This window comes from Penicillium diatomitis (genome assembly GCF_028827545.1).
Source record: "Penicillium diatomitis strain IBT 30728 chromosome Unknown utg000002l_segment0_segment0, whole genome shotgun sequence".
Taxonomy (NCBI): Eukaryota; Fungi; Ascomycota; class Eurotiomycetes; order Eurotiales; family Aspergillaceae; genus Penicillium; species Penicillium diatomitis.
This window is the reverse complement of record NW_026623174.1, coordinates 549,748-564,903: the sequence shown is the minus strand read 5'-3', so window position 1 is coordinate 564,903 and position 15,156 is coordinate 549,748. Positions and strand designations below refer to the sequence as shown.

The 15,156-nt window shown below is 52.9% G+C and overlaps 4 protein-coding genes across 4 annotated transcripts; 3 read left to right on the top strand and 1 right to left on the bottom strand.

Moving 5' to 3' along the window:
• Positions 1–597: 597 nt before the first annotated feature.
• hmg1 (HMG-CoA reductase) lies at positions 598–4,129 on the top strand (the record flags this gene model as incomplete). Its single annotated transcript, XM_056931000.1, has 3 exons — positions 598–933; positions 1,001–3,720; positions 3,793–4,129. 3 exons carry the CDS (start codon positions 598–600, stop codon positions 4,127–4,129), a joined length of 3,393 nt encoding a protein of 1,130 aa, XP_056793031.1.
• Positions 4,130–6,560: 2,431 nt separating this feature from the next.
• Positions 6,561–9,235, top strand: N7539_001396 (putative cell polarity protein; the record flags this gene model as incomplete). The annotated part of the gene is made up of 2 exons (XM_056930999.1): positions 6,561–8,765; positions 8,831–9,235. The coding sequence occupies 2 exons, from the start codon at positions 6,561–6,563 to the stop codon at positions 9,233–9,235; spliced, it is 2,610 nt and encodes an 869-aa protein (XP_056793030.1).
• A 714-nt stretch (positions 9,236–9,949) lies between these two features.
• Positions 9,950–11,168, bottom strand: N7539_001395 (glycosyltransferase family 8 protein; the record flags this gene model as incomplete). The annotated part of the gene is made up of 3 exons (XM_056930998.1): positions 9,950–10,439; positions 10,510–10,945; positions 11,132–11,168. 3 exons carry the CDS (start codon positions 11,166–11,168, stop codon positions 9,950–9,952), a joined length of 963 nt encoding a protein of 320 aa, XP_056793029.1.
• A 2,003-nt stretch (positions 11,169–13,171) lies between these two features.
• Positions 13,172–14,114, top strand: cyp4 (peptidyl-prolyl cis-trans isomerase; the record flags this gene model as incomplete). The annotated part of the gene is made up of 4 exons (XM_056930997.1): positions 13,172–13,229; positions 13,470–13,642; positions 13,741–13,847; positions 13,928–14,114. The coding sequence occupies 4 exons, from the start codon at positions 13,172–13,174 to the stop codon at positions 14,112–14,114; spliced, it is 525 nt and encodes a 174-aa protein (XP_056793028.1).
• Between the last annotated feature and the right edge of the window lie 1,042 nt (positions 14,115–15,156).

Below are 15,156 nucleotides of genomic sequence, written 5' to 3'. Positions count from 1 at the left end.
TCCAGTGTCTCGAAGTGCTTGTCTTTGGACTGGCCGGCCACAGATCAACCATAGTTCGCTTCCCCCTTTTTGCCCGTGTTGTTTTTTCTGCTCGGCGGGGCTTGGCGAGACCCGTTCGTCGGCGATACTTAATTCCATCGGCGTGGACCCGGATGTCGTCTATTTTGCAGCCTTCAGGGGTTTCCCCGTGCTTCTCTTATCCACCGCATCAAGTTAATTGCTAGTTGGGGTCGTGCTCATTCGCCTTTTCGTCCGCTGAATTTGACGGATTGCCTGTCTGTCATCCCAGGTTCTGGCGGCAGAGTGTGCTCAGCAGTGCCGATTTGGAGGGTTGGAGAAAGATTTCCGCCGTTGCAAAAAATCCACACTTGCGACTGAGAAACACCGCCTCGTGAGCCACATGTGGCAATTGATATAGGACCCCTCGACTGTTGTGAGATCCTCGACTTCTCTATTACGTGTCAGGCACTGTGCTTGACGACGGCGTCGCTCGCACAGATTTTGGCTTTCGCGGACCATACAGGACTTTCCTCCCCTCCACGCCTTCAACAGGACGTCGCGGACAGATCTCTCTGATCCACCGCCTCTCTCGCCAGCATGGCAACCTCTTTGATCTCCAAGAAGCTGCGCTCCGCCGAGAGTGATCGCAATGCCGAGCCAAGCTGGATTCGTCGTCAGGTCACCGCTGGCCTTCAGTGTGTCTCCCGTCGCGCGTGTGTGCACCCGATTCATACCATCGTCGTGATTGCGCTCTTTGCCAGTACCACCTATGTTGGTCTGCTCGAGGGCAGTCTTTTCGACGCGACTCGCAATGCCCGCAATGTGGCCGGACAAGTGGACGTCGATACTCTTCTGCAAGGCAGTCGGTCGCTCCGTCTCGGCGAATCAACTGCCTGGAAGTGGCAGGCTGAGGAGTCCTGGATGAATACCGTGGTAGGCTGCCCTTCCACGCTCTTTGCTCTGCCAATGTTCGACTAACTCATACTTCCGCCAACAATAGCCAATCCAGCAGGAACCCACAAACCATCTCGCTCTGACAACTTTCATCTTCCCGGACTCTGACTCCAAGTCTGCTTCTACTGCCCCCTCCGTCGAGGATGTCCCGGTTCCCTCCAATGTCTCCGCTTACTCCGTACCCCACACCCCGAACATGCTCTCGCCATTTTCGCACGACTCGTCTCTCGCCTACGCTCTGCCTTTCGACCACGTTCCGCAGCTGTTGAGGGCCGTTCAGGAAATTCCTAATCCAGTGGCGGACGAGTCAAAGGAGGAGTCGAAGAAATGGATCATGAAGGCTGCCCGCGGCCCTACCGGATCGCGTCTTGCTCTGAAGCTCTGGTTCACAGACATGTGGAGTTCTTTCGTAGATCTTCTCAAGCACGCCGAGACCATTGACATTGTGATCATGGCTCTTGGCTACCTTTCGATGCACCTCAGCTTCGTCTCCCTCTTCTTTTCCATGCGCCGACTAGGGTCCAATTTCTGGTTGGCAACGACCGTGCTCTTCTCCGGTTCCTTCGCCTTCCTCTTCGGCCTTTTGGTGACCACCAAGCTTGGTGTGCCGATCAACCTTCTTCTTTTGTCCGAAGGTCTCCCGTTCTTGGTCGTGACCATTGGCTTTGAAAAACCTATCATGTTCACACGTGCCGTTTTGCGAGCATCTGTGGACAACCGTCGCCCTCAGCCCGATGCTGCGCCCCGTCCCTTGACCGCGAGCACCCCTGGCTCAATCCAAGATTCTATTGCCACCGCCATCAAATCCCAGGGTTTCGAAATTGTTCAGCACTACTGCATCGAGATTGGTCTTCTCACTCTGGGTGCTGTGTCTGGTGTCCAAGGCGGTCTCCAGCAATTCTGCTTCCTTGCCGCGTGGACTCTGTTCTTCGACTGTGTTCTGCTCTTCACTTTCTACACGACAATACTGTGCATCAAACTCGAGATTACTCGCATCAAGCGTCACGTTGCCTTGCGCAAAGCTCTTGAGGAGGATGGTATCACTCATAGCGTTGCTGAGAACGTCGCTTCCAGCAACGACTGGCCCTCTGCTGGTGCTGCTGGCGCCGAAGCCGACACCAGCATTTTCGGGCGCAAGATCAAGTCGAGCAGTGTGCGACGGTTCAAGTTCCTTATGGTTGGTGGCCTCATTCTGATTAACGTTGTGAATCTGTCCGCCATCCCGTTCAGAAATGTTGGAAATGGTGCTATTATGTCTCGCCTCTCAAACGTCATGTCGCCTGCTCCCATTGATCCCTTCAAGGTCGCTGAGAATGGCTTGGATGCTATCTACGTGGCTGCGAAGAGCCAAAGACGAGAGACCGTGGTCACCGTAATTCCTCCGATCAAATACAAATTGGAATACCCTTCCGTGCACTACGCGACTCACGAAGATACTGGCTCTTTCGAGATCGAGTATTCTGACCAGTTCCTGGACGCCGTGGGTGGGAAAGTCCTCGAGAGCCTGCTCAAGAGCGTGGAAGACCCCATCATCAGCAAGTGGATCATTGCAGCTTTGACTCTGAGCATCATTCTCAATGGGTACCTTTTCAATGCTGCTCGCTGGAGTATCAAAGAGCCCGAGCCCGTCAAGATCACCCCTGAGGAGCCTGTGGCACCCAAGGTTTATCCCAAGTTCGAGCCCAATGAGGAAGAGTCTACCCGAACGATGGAAGAATGCGAGCTGATGCTGAAGGAGAAGCGAGCCCCCTACCTGACGGATGAGGAGTTGATCACATTGTCACTCAAGGGCAAACTCCCTGGATATGCCTTGGAAAAGACCATGGAGAACGAGGAATTGATGAGCCGTGTGGATGCTTTTACTCGCGCGGTTAAGATTCGCCGTGCTGTGGTTTCCCGTACTCCCGCCACCTCTGCCACTAGCAGCTCGCTCGAGCGCTCGAAGCTCCCTTACGAACATTACAACTATGGCTTGGTTCACGGCGCTTGCTGTGAGAACGTTATCGGTTACTTGCCTCTTCCCCTTGGTGTTGCTGGACCCTTGAACATTGACGGACAGAATTACTTCATCCCCATGGCTACGACTGAGGGAGTTCTCGTTGCCAGCACCAGCCGTGGCTCTAAGGCCATCAACGCTGGTGGCGGCGCGGTGACCGTCCTGACCGGTGATGGTATGACCCGCGGTCCTTGTGTGTCTTTCCCTACTCTGGCCCGGGCTGCCGCTGCCAAGGTTTGGATCGACTCAGAGGAGGGCCGAAGCGTCATCACTGCCGCCTTCAATTCTACTAGCCGCTTTGCTCGTCTTCAAAGTCTCAAGACTGCTCTCGCCGGTACTTACCTTTATATCCGCTTCAAGACCACCACTGGTGACGCTATGGGTATGAACATGATCTCCAAGGGTTGTGAGAAGGCTCTTGATGTCATGTCCAAGGATTGCGGATTTGACGACATGTCCATCATCTCGTTGTCCGGCAACTTCTGTACTGATAAGAAGTCCGCCGCCATCAACTGGACTGACGGACGTGGCAAGTCAGTTGTCGCCGAGGCCATTGTTCCCGGGCACATTGTCAAGAGCGTTCTCAAGAGTGATGTCGAGGCTATGGTTGAACTCAACATCAGTAAGAACTTGATTGGTTCTGCGATGGCAGGTAGCTTGGGTGGCTTCAATGCTCACGCTTCCAACATTGTCTCTGCTGTCTTCCTGGCCACCGGTCAGGACCCAGCCCAGAATGTCGAGAGTAGCAGTTGTATCACGACGATGCGAAAGTAAGTTCATTAACCCTCCTCCCTTCCCTTCTAACACTGCGCGCATCAATCACTCTAACACCTTCATTACAGCCGCAATGGAGACCTTCAAATCTCAGTTAGCATGCCGTCCATTGAGGTTGGCACGATTGGTGGCGGTACTATTCTGGAGGCCCAGTCGGCCATGTTGGAAATGCTCGGAGTGCGCGGGCCTCACCCGACTGAGCCAGGTGCCAATGCCCGCCAGCTTTCTCGCATCATTGCGGCCTCGGTCCTGGCTGGTGAGCTTAGTCTGTGCGCTGCACTCGCTGCCGGTCATCTCGTCAAAGCTCATATGGCTCACAACCGAAGTGCGGCACCTACGCGGTCTTCCACCCCCGTGTCTGCTGCTGTCGGTGCTGCCCGCGGTCTCTCCATGACATCCAAGTAGGAGATTGCCGTGAGCTCATTCCAAATCACTTGGAATGAGACTTTGTATATCGTTCCGCGACCTACGACCCCTTCACGATAATATTCAGATGCAATTTGCTGGGTAAGACGCCTCCTCCTCGCCACCATCTTCTTTCCTTTCCTCTTCCCACGTTCCTTCACCCACTGCATCTTATCGTCCCACACATGGGGCTGCCCTCGGGACTGGTTACAGGAGCGGCATCCAACAGAATCCGCTGCACTCCGGCGTCCATTCAGCCCGCAAAGCCCTTGTGATCTGCGCATAATAGTACCTGCCAGGAGAACATCTCCCTCTCCGTGGAGTCTATTCAGCAAAACCGCATCGTACGCGGATATGAGCTACACGCTCACCTTACATTCCTGTACCTTGATGCTTCTCAATTAGAATTCCGGCCGTCTATAGCCCATGAAATATGTACGATTGAACTTTTGATTACCTCAATAATTGCCCGCCTTCGCCCCACCCGTTTCCCGGGGTACGGCTGTTTAAGGAGATGCTCCGATCCCGGTGCTTCAGAACAATACCAAGTCTCGTCCGACCCACGATCAATGTCACAATGCATTATTGTCTCGACCTGTGACGGGTAGATTGATGAGCCCTGGACTCCATCGCCTCAGAGTTTCAGTATGCTGCTTCATTTTTGTGCGTATCTCGCTAGTATTCCTGGTGCTTCCGCCCACCAGACGATGAATCTGCCCGTTTAAGCATGGAGAAACAATCTAGCACATCCATACCGCGACGCCCTCCAGGCTGACGATCAAGGATCTGCTGTGCCATTGCTCAGGACTGTCTCCGTTGACCTACGCGGTAATTGAGAAAAACGGGTCCGTCTTTGCAATCCACGAAGATGTCATCAAGATTTCTTTCCATCTTCCCACGCACGCTGATTTGCTCTAGACATGGTCATACAACAACCGGATGGTTGTCGTCGCCAGTCTGATTATTGCACAGCAGCCTGACCGGTCGTTCGGCGACTTGATCCGACAGTGAGTATTTGAGCCGCTGGTCATGAAGCGCATTTCTTTGCTTCAACCTTGAGGGCAAGAATATCATGCAAAACCGTATCTCGTCTTTGCCAACGGCACATTCGAGGCACTTGACCCCTGCTTGATATGTCCGAGATGCTCCTCGCACTATTTTCCTGCGACCAGAGCTCATTTCCACAGGCTCACCTCAGGAAAGTATGCAATCCAGAACTTATATGTCTGGATGAAGCTTGTCAGAGACAAGCGCGAGGTTCAACCTTGGGCTTCTCTTATACAAGGTGGCCTAGCATGTAATCTTCGCCGTATAGCCGGGTTTCTTGTCCCAGATGAAGACCTTAGAAATTCAGACCATAAGAAGCATGGTCTACATGTACTCGGACACTGAGCATGTCCTGATTATAGTCTAGTGCGAGTGCGAGTGCACTCAGCAGCGTCAGCACTATGATGGATGGAAAGAAAGCACGTGACTTATACTTTCACATCGAATGCAGGTGGCCTGAGGTATGAACTATGATTTTTGAGGCGCAGTCTCCTCAAAGTTCCTGGCACCGAATGGCCACTAGAATACTGCGTGTACCTTGGCCAACGTGGTACCTGGACTATCAGCAACCTTGCATCCACATATGTCAATGATTTGTAGCACCTTTGATAGATTGCATAGTATTGTCAGGTGCGAACAGTCTACAGTCTCTACGCATGATGACTATGGCAACCAAAGACTTGTACACAAATAGTTAATTACGGTCCAAGCGTGCGTGGATGCAGGATTACTCAATTCCGCACGGGTCCAGAGTCCAGAGTACTGGACTAGTCGTAGTATGTAGCTCCGGAGACGACGGCTATCATACAGTGGGTGTTGTCTATTTCAGGTTAGTTAGGAACGGGCCGAGCAAGTACCTCCGCGGTCGTGGTCGCGGTCGCGGTCCAGAACGCTGCACACACTTTGAAGGGCCGTTCGCTCATCTTACCTTAGTAACAAGCCTCCTTTCCCCCCCCCCCCCCTTCACTTTGGTCTTCTCGTCCAGCTCTTCATTTCTCCATACTCTACTTCCGTCCAGTCCTTCACTCCTTTGGACTTGGTCATACTCGACAGGATCGAGTTTCGATCGTGGGGTCTCTTACTCTTTTTTTTTTTTTTAGGCTTTTGTCTGGCTTTCCTATTGGGTTCGGAACTCCCCACCCTCCTTCTTTCGCCCCTTGTCCGCGGCTCCTCAGGTCTCAGATTCTAGTGTGGAGGAGAATCAACTCCTGTGGACCGAGACTGGTCCGCGAAGTGTCAAACGCTTGCAGCGCGAAACAAACGACTGCCTTCGATCATTCTCGCAGTACACAGGACGAGAGGCAGCGTCGGGAGCCCTTTTGGCCACAAATTCTGAGCACCTGCGGCCACCGAGAAGTCCTTCCGCATTCCCGGTGCCCTCGACATGAATGGTCCCGCAGGAGGCCTGTCGCCCATCTCCGTTGATGGAAGCGACTGGTCGGGCCTCAATCAGTACCAGAAAACTGATGCGCCCTTTTCCCCTACGATCTCTGCACGAGGTACCTTGGCCACTCCTCCAACATCCGGCGCTCCCAGCTCTCCTCTCAGCCCGAATAGCGGTGGCCCCCCCAGCAATGGAAATCCCTCTCCTCCAAGTTCGGTGGCAGCTCGATCGAGCATCGGGACAATCAACAGCGAGAAGGGTGGTCGTCGGGGCCGCCCGTTGGAGGATGTGATGCACCAACATTATGTGACCCTTAAACGGTTTCTGGACGCCTCATTGCGCGAAGAACGAAAGAATGGTCGGTCCGAAAAGGCCCGTGATAAGTTGCTCCGTCTCTCCGCAACCCAGTTCCATGAGCTGAGTACCGATGTCTACGATGAGTTGGTTCGCCGTCAGCAAGCAATGCCTCCGCCGGGTCGCCCTGCTCGAACCGATGTCCCGTCCTTCCTCCCTCCCCGCAAAGATTTCCACGAGAAACGAAACCACGCCCGCCAAAAACTCGCGTCTCTGCAACACGCGCGATTCCGAGATCTCGCCACGGACGTGTTCTGTGAATTGGAGCGCCGATTCCCACACTTCACAGGCCGCCCGAGACCGCCGCCTCCAGGCTCCAGATCGTCCCAGTCGCGAGGCCCTCCTCCGGCGGGGCGAGGGTATCCCTCCGGCGGCCCTCCTGGGGGCCCGTTTCCGCCTCGGCAGGTCTCTTTAGGTGCTCCGCCTGTCGGGCCAAATGGAGAGGGCCCGGTTCCCCGAGCATTTCAGAGCAGTACTATGGTGCCGAATAAGAGCACCATGGTGGAGGACAGCGACGATATGGCGGGCGACGATGATGAGGACGCACGCAGCGATGCTTTCGCACTGGATGCAGTCTTGAGCAGGCGCGGGACTACGACGACTTTGGGGGACAATGAGCGAAAATTGCTCATGGACAGCCAGACGCAAGTGTCTGCGTTGCAAGAAAAGGTTGAGAGGCTGGAGGAACAACTTCGCTTGAAGGACGATGAGATAGCCCGTGGGTCAAGCGCCGACCAGTCGATGATTAGCCAAAGCGAGCGTCAAGAGTGGGATGATTTGCGACAAGATCTAGAAAGCAAGGTCTCAAAGGCCGAGGATCTTAATCATTCACTGCAAGAGGAGCTTGAAAAGATGCGCGCGGAACATGACCGGACGGAACGTGACCTTCGTAGTCAGCTTGAAGAAGTCAGCCTAAATGCGGGAGACCCCGAACTAGAGGCCCGTTATATGGAGTTGGAGACAAAGCATCAAAGCCTTCAAGCCGAGCTACAGCAACAGCAGCAGGTGGCAGCTGAGGTTCGTCGTGTGGCATCCGAATCTCTCGCGGAGATGAGGAGTTTGACCACGCAGAACCACAAAGAACTAGAACGGGAGGAACGGCTCTCGGTTGATGTCCACAGGCTCGAAAACGAAGTGAATGAGTGGAAAGATCGGTATGCCAAGGCAAAGTCACAATTGCGGGATCTGCGCAGCTCTGCCGGCAGTCTTGCCGATCAAATACCCGATGCCTCCAAGGTAGTAGCTCGGGAGCACGAGCTCTTACAGCCCGACGGTATTGTCGAGGATCTGCATGTCACCAAGTTCCAGATCTCGATCGACGAATTGCTACGTGTTGCGCGAATTGACGACCCGCAACAAGTGTCTCGTCATATCAAGAACGTGATCGTGGCCGTACGCCGTATCATACATGACGTGGATCAGGCTCCTTCTCCGATGGATGGTTCGGCCGCCTTACGTGTCAAGGCCAAAGGACGTGTCTCTGTGACTGCGAATAATATGATTACCGCCGCACGGAACTTTGTTCGCTCTGATGGCCTCTCCCCTGTCTCTTTGATGGATGCGGCTGCGTCGCATTTGAGCACGGCCGTTGTGGAGTTGATCCGCCTTGTGAAAATCCGGGTGTCTTCTGTGGATGCATCGGATGAGGAAGAAGAACAAGATCTCCCCACGGACAAGTCTCCAGAATATTTCAGCGCTCCACCCAGTCAGCGGCGACTCAGCAACAATTCCGAATACAGCGTCCTGAGTCCTCCTGATGAGATGTCATCCTCACTCCAGCAGGACGTCAGCACTACTCAAAGTTATAATTACGGAGCTCCTCAAGGGGACCACGAGCTCCAGGAGTTGAAGGTACGGACCGAGAAAAAGATCATCATCATCATTATTGGGGATCTCACTGACTCCTCTCTCATTAGCTATACGTCGAAGACCAAACCGATAGCATGGTGCAATCAATCCAGGCTCTCGTTGCTAGCATTCGTGCGGAGCATGGCATGGATACCGTCGAAATCTATGTGTCGGCTATCGGGAACATCGTTGGCAACGTGATCGCGTCCACCGAACACTTGATGCACGACCGCAGCGGGGATGTCTCTCTTCGAGAACAATCTCAGCCAGTGATTCACAGTTTGAGCCAGTGTCGAGACCGTCTGGCAAAAATCGTCACCGAGGGACATAATGCCACTAGTCCAGAGCAGCTCCGTGAACTCACCAACCAGCTTCCTCCGCTTGCCTTTGAAACTGCTCGTCATGCCAAAGACCTCATCCAGCGACTGGAAACGTTGTCACTAGGAGACGACGACGATGACGACTTCCGATAAAAGGGGTATTTTGGACCTTTGGCCCCCAGTTGGTGCCTTTCTTTTCAAGTGTTTATCTCAGGGGCTGTTGCTCAGCGCCAGTGTTGACATTTTCCGAGACGATCAGGTTCATAGCCGACCTTGATCTCCTTAGTTCTATATTCACTCCTCCCTTTTTGTACTCTCTGTCCCGAGGAGACCCTTTTTCCCCTTTCAAATTTTTCTGCATCTTTTGGTCGTCTCCTTTCGCAGCAACTTGCATTGATGACCGCCAGTTATAATATTGTGGTGACCCAGCAGAATTTGTGCCCACTTTGGTCCAAGGGATCGAGTGTCTGACAGTCATGTCGGCCCCCACCTAGCTTGCTCTTAGAGATAGACTGGATGTTCATTCTTGGTCTGAAGCTGACACTCAATTTTTGTGTGAGCGCGCCCAGAGAGCATATGATTTTTACGACTTTACTAGACTGCCTTGAATTTTCCACTGAGCTACAGTTTGTGGGTTGTATCATACAGGAAGCAGATCAATTCAGTATTTTGAACCTGCAACAAGGTTAATGGGGGTCGCCTTCAAGACATATCAGTTCCGTAGACAACCCCGTCGATGGATGAACTTAAACCGAAAATAGAAGATTAGTGAAAGCACTCCGAGCATTGAACACGAGGCCCGATGTTTCCGGCTATTCCAGATATGCATTGAATGTACCGACGCTCTATTCATAATCGCCTTTACGCTCAAAACCGATCATTCAGACCCTGGGCCTTTTCCGCCTCAATGCGTTCTTCATTCAAGGAGATCCACCACGCATGAGACGGGTCCTTACTCTTCTCCGAGTCCTGTGCTTGCTCCCCCCTCTGCTGCGCATGCCACTCATCCCAGGGCTTCGGGCTCAAGATATAATGGACGTTCTTCACATTCTCATCGCGCCAGATCGCATCGTGCACGCCTTTCCACCGCAAGGTCTTGAGGGCGTTGTAAATGTAAGGGATGGCGACCCAGCGGCCGTTGAAAACGTCGCCCAACAGCGACTGGTCTGCAAAGTCGTAGTTAGACGCGGTGGATGAGGCGAGTTGCGCGCTGATCTTGTCGTAGGTCCCCTTGGAAGGGTTGACTACTTGGAGGCCACCATTGGGCATGCCCAGGCCTGCAGTGGGTGGGGCTCCCGTCGTTTGTGCTGATTCCGGATCATTGTGCTGGGTGGTAAAGGCGCAGTTGGCGGGGATCCTGTTGAACATTTGAATTAGATACCTGAGGGGGGATGGGCGTGACTCTCAATGACTAGCTCAAAACGTACCAATCTTTCGGATAATGCGCCTTTTGAAGCGGATTACACACGCAAGCATGACTCGCGGCGAAGACACGATTCCCCGTCCCGTCCAGCTCCGGCGCATCGAGTTCGAGATCCATCAATTCGTCCATATTCTGGAGCGCGACCATATCGCTGTCCAGCTGCACGACGCGGTCGTACTCGACGAGCGAGAACGGGGTCAATTTACTCCAGCAGTCGTAGAATCGCACGTCATTGGTGTAATCCTTGGAGACCGAGGGCAGCAGATATGGGACATGGCGTTTGAGAATTCCGCGCGCATCGAGGGCGGCGTGACCCTCGGCGGGGAAGGCGTCCGTGTAGAGTGCGATGAGAGGGTACTTGGAGCCGACTTTTTTGAGAGAATAGTCGAGTGTCAGAAGGCCGGAAAGATAGTTTGTGTTGGTGATGAGGGTAGTCCAGACTGTGCGGGGGAGAAATGAGATTGGTTAGTTTATTTTCGGTAGAGAGAGAGAGAGAGAGTGTGTGTGTGTGTGTGTGTGTGTGTGTGTCTATGTGGGTGTTGTGAGGTCGCGAGGGTGATGGAGAGTCGTATTGAGATTGTTGCTTGGATTGAGGGTTCAATTGCACGACGAGGTGGGTGACTTACCTCGGGGCCCCCCAAGTGGCTGTGTGGAATCGGTCATGATGTCTGACGATGTTGAAGATGCCTCGGATGGTGGGGATGGATTGTTAAGAGCCTCCCGTAAGTGGTAGGGGAATGCCTCAATTGTATCTCTTCCAGTTGTTCTATCACCACGACACTGCGAAGCTACAGTAAGCAAATGTTCTGTAGGAGCTCTGAAAATCGTGCTGACGTTGAAGTTGACCGTCAAGGAAAGAATCAAGAACGGAAGAATCCACGCTTGGAGGGGCAGACAAGGGAGAGCCGGAAGTGTTGTCAGCCCCGGTTTCACGGTTCCTGGTCCCTGGCTAGCCGCAATCGGGCGGATCGGAGATCGGATCGATTGGGGGAGACGATGGTCCAGATTGCTAATCCGCAGCGCAGAACCTAACCTTGTACTTGATTACTTGCATCGTGCCGGAGGGGAGAAGGGGAGAAATGGTGGACACGTCGGTGGGGATGAAGTGAGCCACAGTCATCATCACTTGAGTGAGACAGAAAGGCTTGAAAATTTTGGGCAGATGAAGAGTTGGCATTTGTAGGAAACCGAGTCCCTTTGCAAAGTACGCTTCAAAAGATGCTTTGTTTAATATCGCTCAAAGCAAGTCAATCGATCCCGACTGTTGCCCTTCCACTCGAGCTGATATCACGAAGCACCTTCCCAATGCATCACAGGAGTACATGATCAGGCAGTACTGTGAGATATCGGGAACTCGCCAATCTAATCAGGCAGTTCATAGACCGGGTTTGTATTACTGTGTTCCAGCTTACCACTACTAGGTAGTAGGACTAGGTAGTAGGACTAGGTAGTAGGACTAGGTAGTAAGTACTGGTAGTCGGTAGTATTAGTATTGTAAGATGTTGGGTCCTTGAACGGTGTTCAGATAAACACATCCTCAGTGAGGCATCTGATGGCTGCACATACTGTTCCTGGTATGGACTTTCGATCACTCCAAATGGCAGGCGAAGCTGCTCGGGGATATAGAAAGTCTGGACTTGTGGAGCGTGGAGAATGTCCACTAATGAAGGGCCCGAGAAGCACCGCTTAATCATAGTACGAAGCCGCAGGAACCGGACCAGGATTACACCACTAGATTATTACTTGTACAGCCACCCTGCGGACATGTAGTATTCCATAGGCATGGGATATACTTTGAAACAATCTCTGTATAGCATCAGTCCCCTATGTAGCCTACCTGACTATATGTCAATCATGCAGATTCTCCAACATTCGTCCTATAAGTCAGATCATCTGCGGACGAAGCTCGAGCCATGATCGAGCCCGGTCCATCGGGCTCATCGATGATGACATAATCAAGGAGCTCCGATCCTCCGGAATAGAGTCGGATCGAACCTCAGCTTTTTCCAACGAGCTTCTTCCTTTTTCCTCGTAGAGCTGCTAATCTCCGCACCACTCCTCAACTGTACTATTATTTTCTGTAAGTGAACCTCAATTTCCATGGGCTGGGAAGGGTTGGTCCAGCATGCATTGGGTCCCTTCAATGGATCTCTCTCCCTCTCTCCATGATACTCTCGTCACGACGACCGAGTCAAGCTGTTCGTTGGTTCATCCCTGCCCGGATGGTTCCTACCGTCTGGGAGCTAAGAGGAAACACCTCAGGCAACAAGGCAGGAGACCAGTTCTCATATGCTTGAGGGTATCAGAGAGAGCGCGAGAGAGTGAGACCAAGAGAGGGGACCAAACTCGTGGCTTGCTCCCCCCTTTACGACCTCGCATGTTGAAGTGCCAGCATTGGCGCGCATCAACATGTACACAGTACCTCATGCTAGGCAGGCCTGCACTAGTGTACCCCCCGTACCTCGCCCATCATTTGTCCCACGCGGCACGGGAATGGCGACTCTTGCAGCAGCTAACCCGCATCTAGTCTCGGCTCCCGAGTTTTCCCGTTCCGACTCCTGCCCCTCACCATGTTTTGCCGCCTCAAGTCAACCCCACTCTCCCTCTTTTCTTCCTCTTGCTCCTTCCATCCTTTTGCCTATCGATCATTCACATCATCCGCCATCATGTCTGGAAACACCAAGGCCTTCTTCGACGTCGAGTACACCCCCTCCGGCCAGGCCTGTAAGTTTCTCCTTCATTCGCGAGCAGCGTCTTTGAATCTGGTCTGTGTCGTGGACAGGATGCGAAGGAGGGGTAGGGTCAAGGGCAACTGCTGCTTCTCTTGCCAGTCCTCTTCGTCTTAGTCCCCATCCATTGACCAGGTTTTACTTCGCTGGCCCTCAATTGAACCCTTGCTGCCAAATCATTGTCCTCTCGGGGGGATTTTCTTTTGTCGCGAGCCCTGCTAACTCGTGTCTATAGCCCCCAAGGTCGGCCGCATCAACTTCAACCTCTATGAGGCTGATGTTCCCAAGACCGCCCGCAACTTCCGTGAGCTCTGCACCAAGCCCGTCGGCGAGGGCTACAAGGGCTCCGGCTTCCACCGCGTGATCCCCCAGTTCATGCTCCAGGGTGGTGACTTCACCCGCCACAACGTAAGTTCATTTAGGTTACTCGCTCCGTTGCTCGGAGCGGAAACTACCCTAAGAGACAAGTTGAGCTCATGACTGACTCCATTCTTCGCTCTTCACAGGGTACCGGTGGTCGCTCCATCTACGGCGAGAAATTCCCCGATGAGAACTTCAAGTACAAGCACACTCGCCCCGGTCTGCTGTCCATGGCCAACGCCGGCCCCAACACGTAAGTTTACCCTTTCCACGAGTTTCTTGTGGAGTGAGGTTTGGATTACACATTTTCTAACAGACTTCTTTACCATTCAGCAACGGCTCCCAGTTCTTCATCACCACCGTTGTCACTTCTTGGCTCGATGGCAAGCACGTCGTCTTCGGCGAGGTCGCTGATGCCGAGTCCATGCAGGTTGTCAAGGAGATCGAGGCTCTCGGCTCCTCCAGCGGCTCCATTCGCTCTGCCAAGAAGCCCACCATTGTCGACTGTGGTGAGTTGTAAGTGACCTCGATTGTGGAAACAATTGAAGTTGCGTTGGTGGCACGGATTCTTCGTCCAAGCGTTTGGGCCACCATTGGGAGAGGTTTTTTACCCAAAAAAGAATCATAAACCCATTCGGGGCGACCAACTAGTTTGTTCCGAGTGGCTATTTTTTTTTTCTCCAAGATGTGGTGTGTAATCTAGACTGTGAAAAAACATAGTCCATTGATGCTTCCAACCCGCTGCATTGACATTTGCTCTCTCGTATGACTTTTTGTAATTTGCGGTGTTCTCAGTCAAACTTAGAGAAGTGTCATTCACGGTTACCAGGTCCGTCGACAGTTCGACCCTCTTTTGACACTGACAGTGCCCAGAACCGGTTTCTACGACTGTTCCCTCGCAGGGCCTCAGCAACTGAGACCCCGTGTAAGACTAAGAACCAATTGAGGTGGCACGCGGAGGTTTTTGGGCGGGAAGGGGGGGGACTTTACGCTCGCTGGGACATGCGATGGAGGGGCACTCAACTCCGGAGGAAGTCAAGGAAAGCCAAGTGGAGGGGGCTGGGCAAGGAGGGGGGGAAGGATGCCTATTGGACATTTTCCACTGCGGACATGCGGACCATACTTCCGCTAATTCTCAAAGGAGAGAAGGAAGCCGGAACTTGAGATATTGGGGATTGCTCATGGCAGTTGCACTCAGGCAGTGTAGTGACTAGTGACTGGACCAAGACTACCAGTACTAGTATAAGTCAAGACCTGAACCTTGATGGATACCAGTATGATGGTTATTGATCTTGGGGCCAACTGGAATCTGTGCCACTGCCAGTCACTCTGTGCGTTCACGCATCCAGGTAAAGAGGTATTTCAATAATCTGGGTACTTCTACTTGGTGACTGAGTACCAACTGAATAAGTACCGACCTACGTACGGTACCTGAGGTTAGGTACCTGGTATCTACTATCTAGTAGGGAGCAAGATTTCCCTCTCTGCGCATGGTGCATGGTGCATGAATACTATGTGGTCATATAGGGTATACTCATTATACTGTATAGTGTAGAACTACT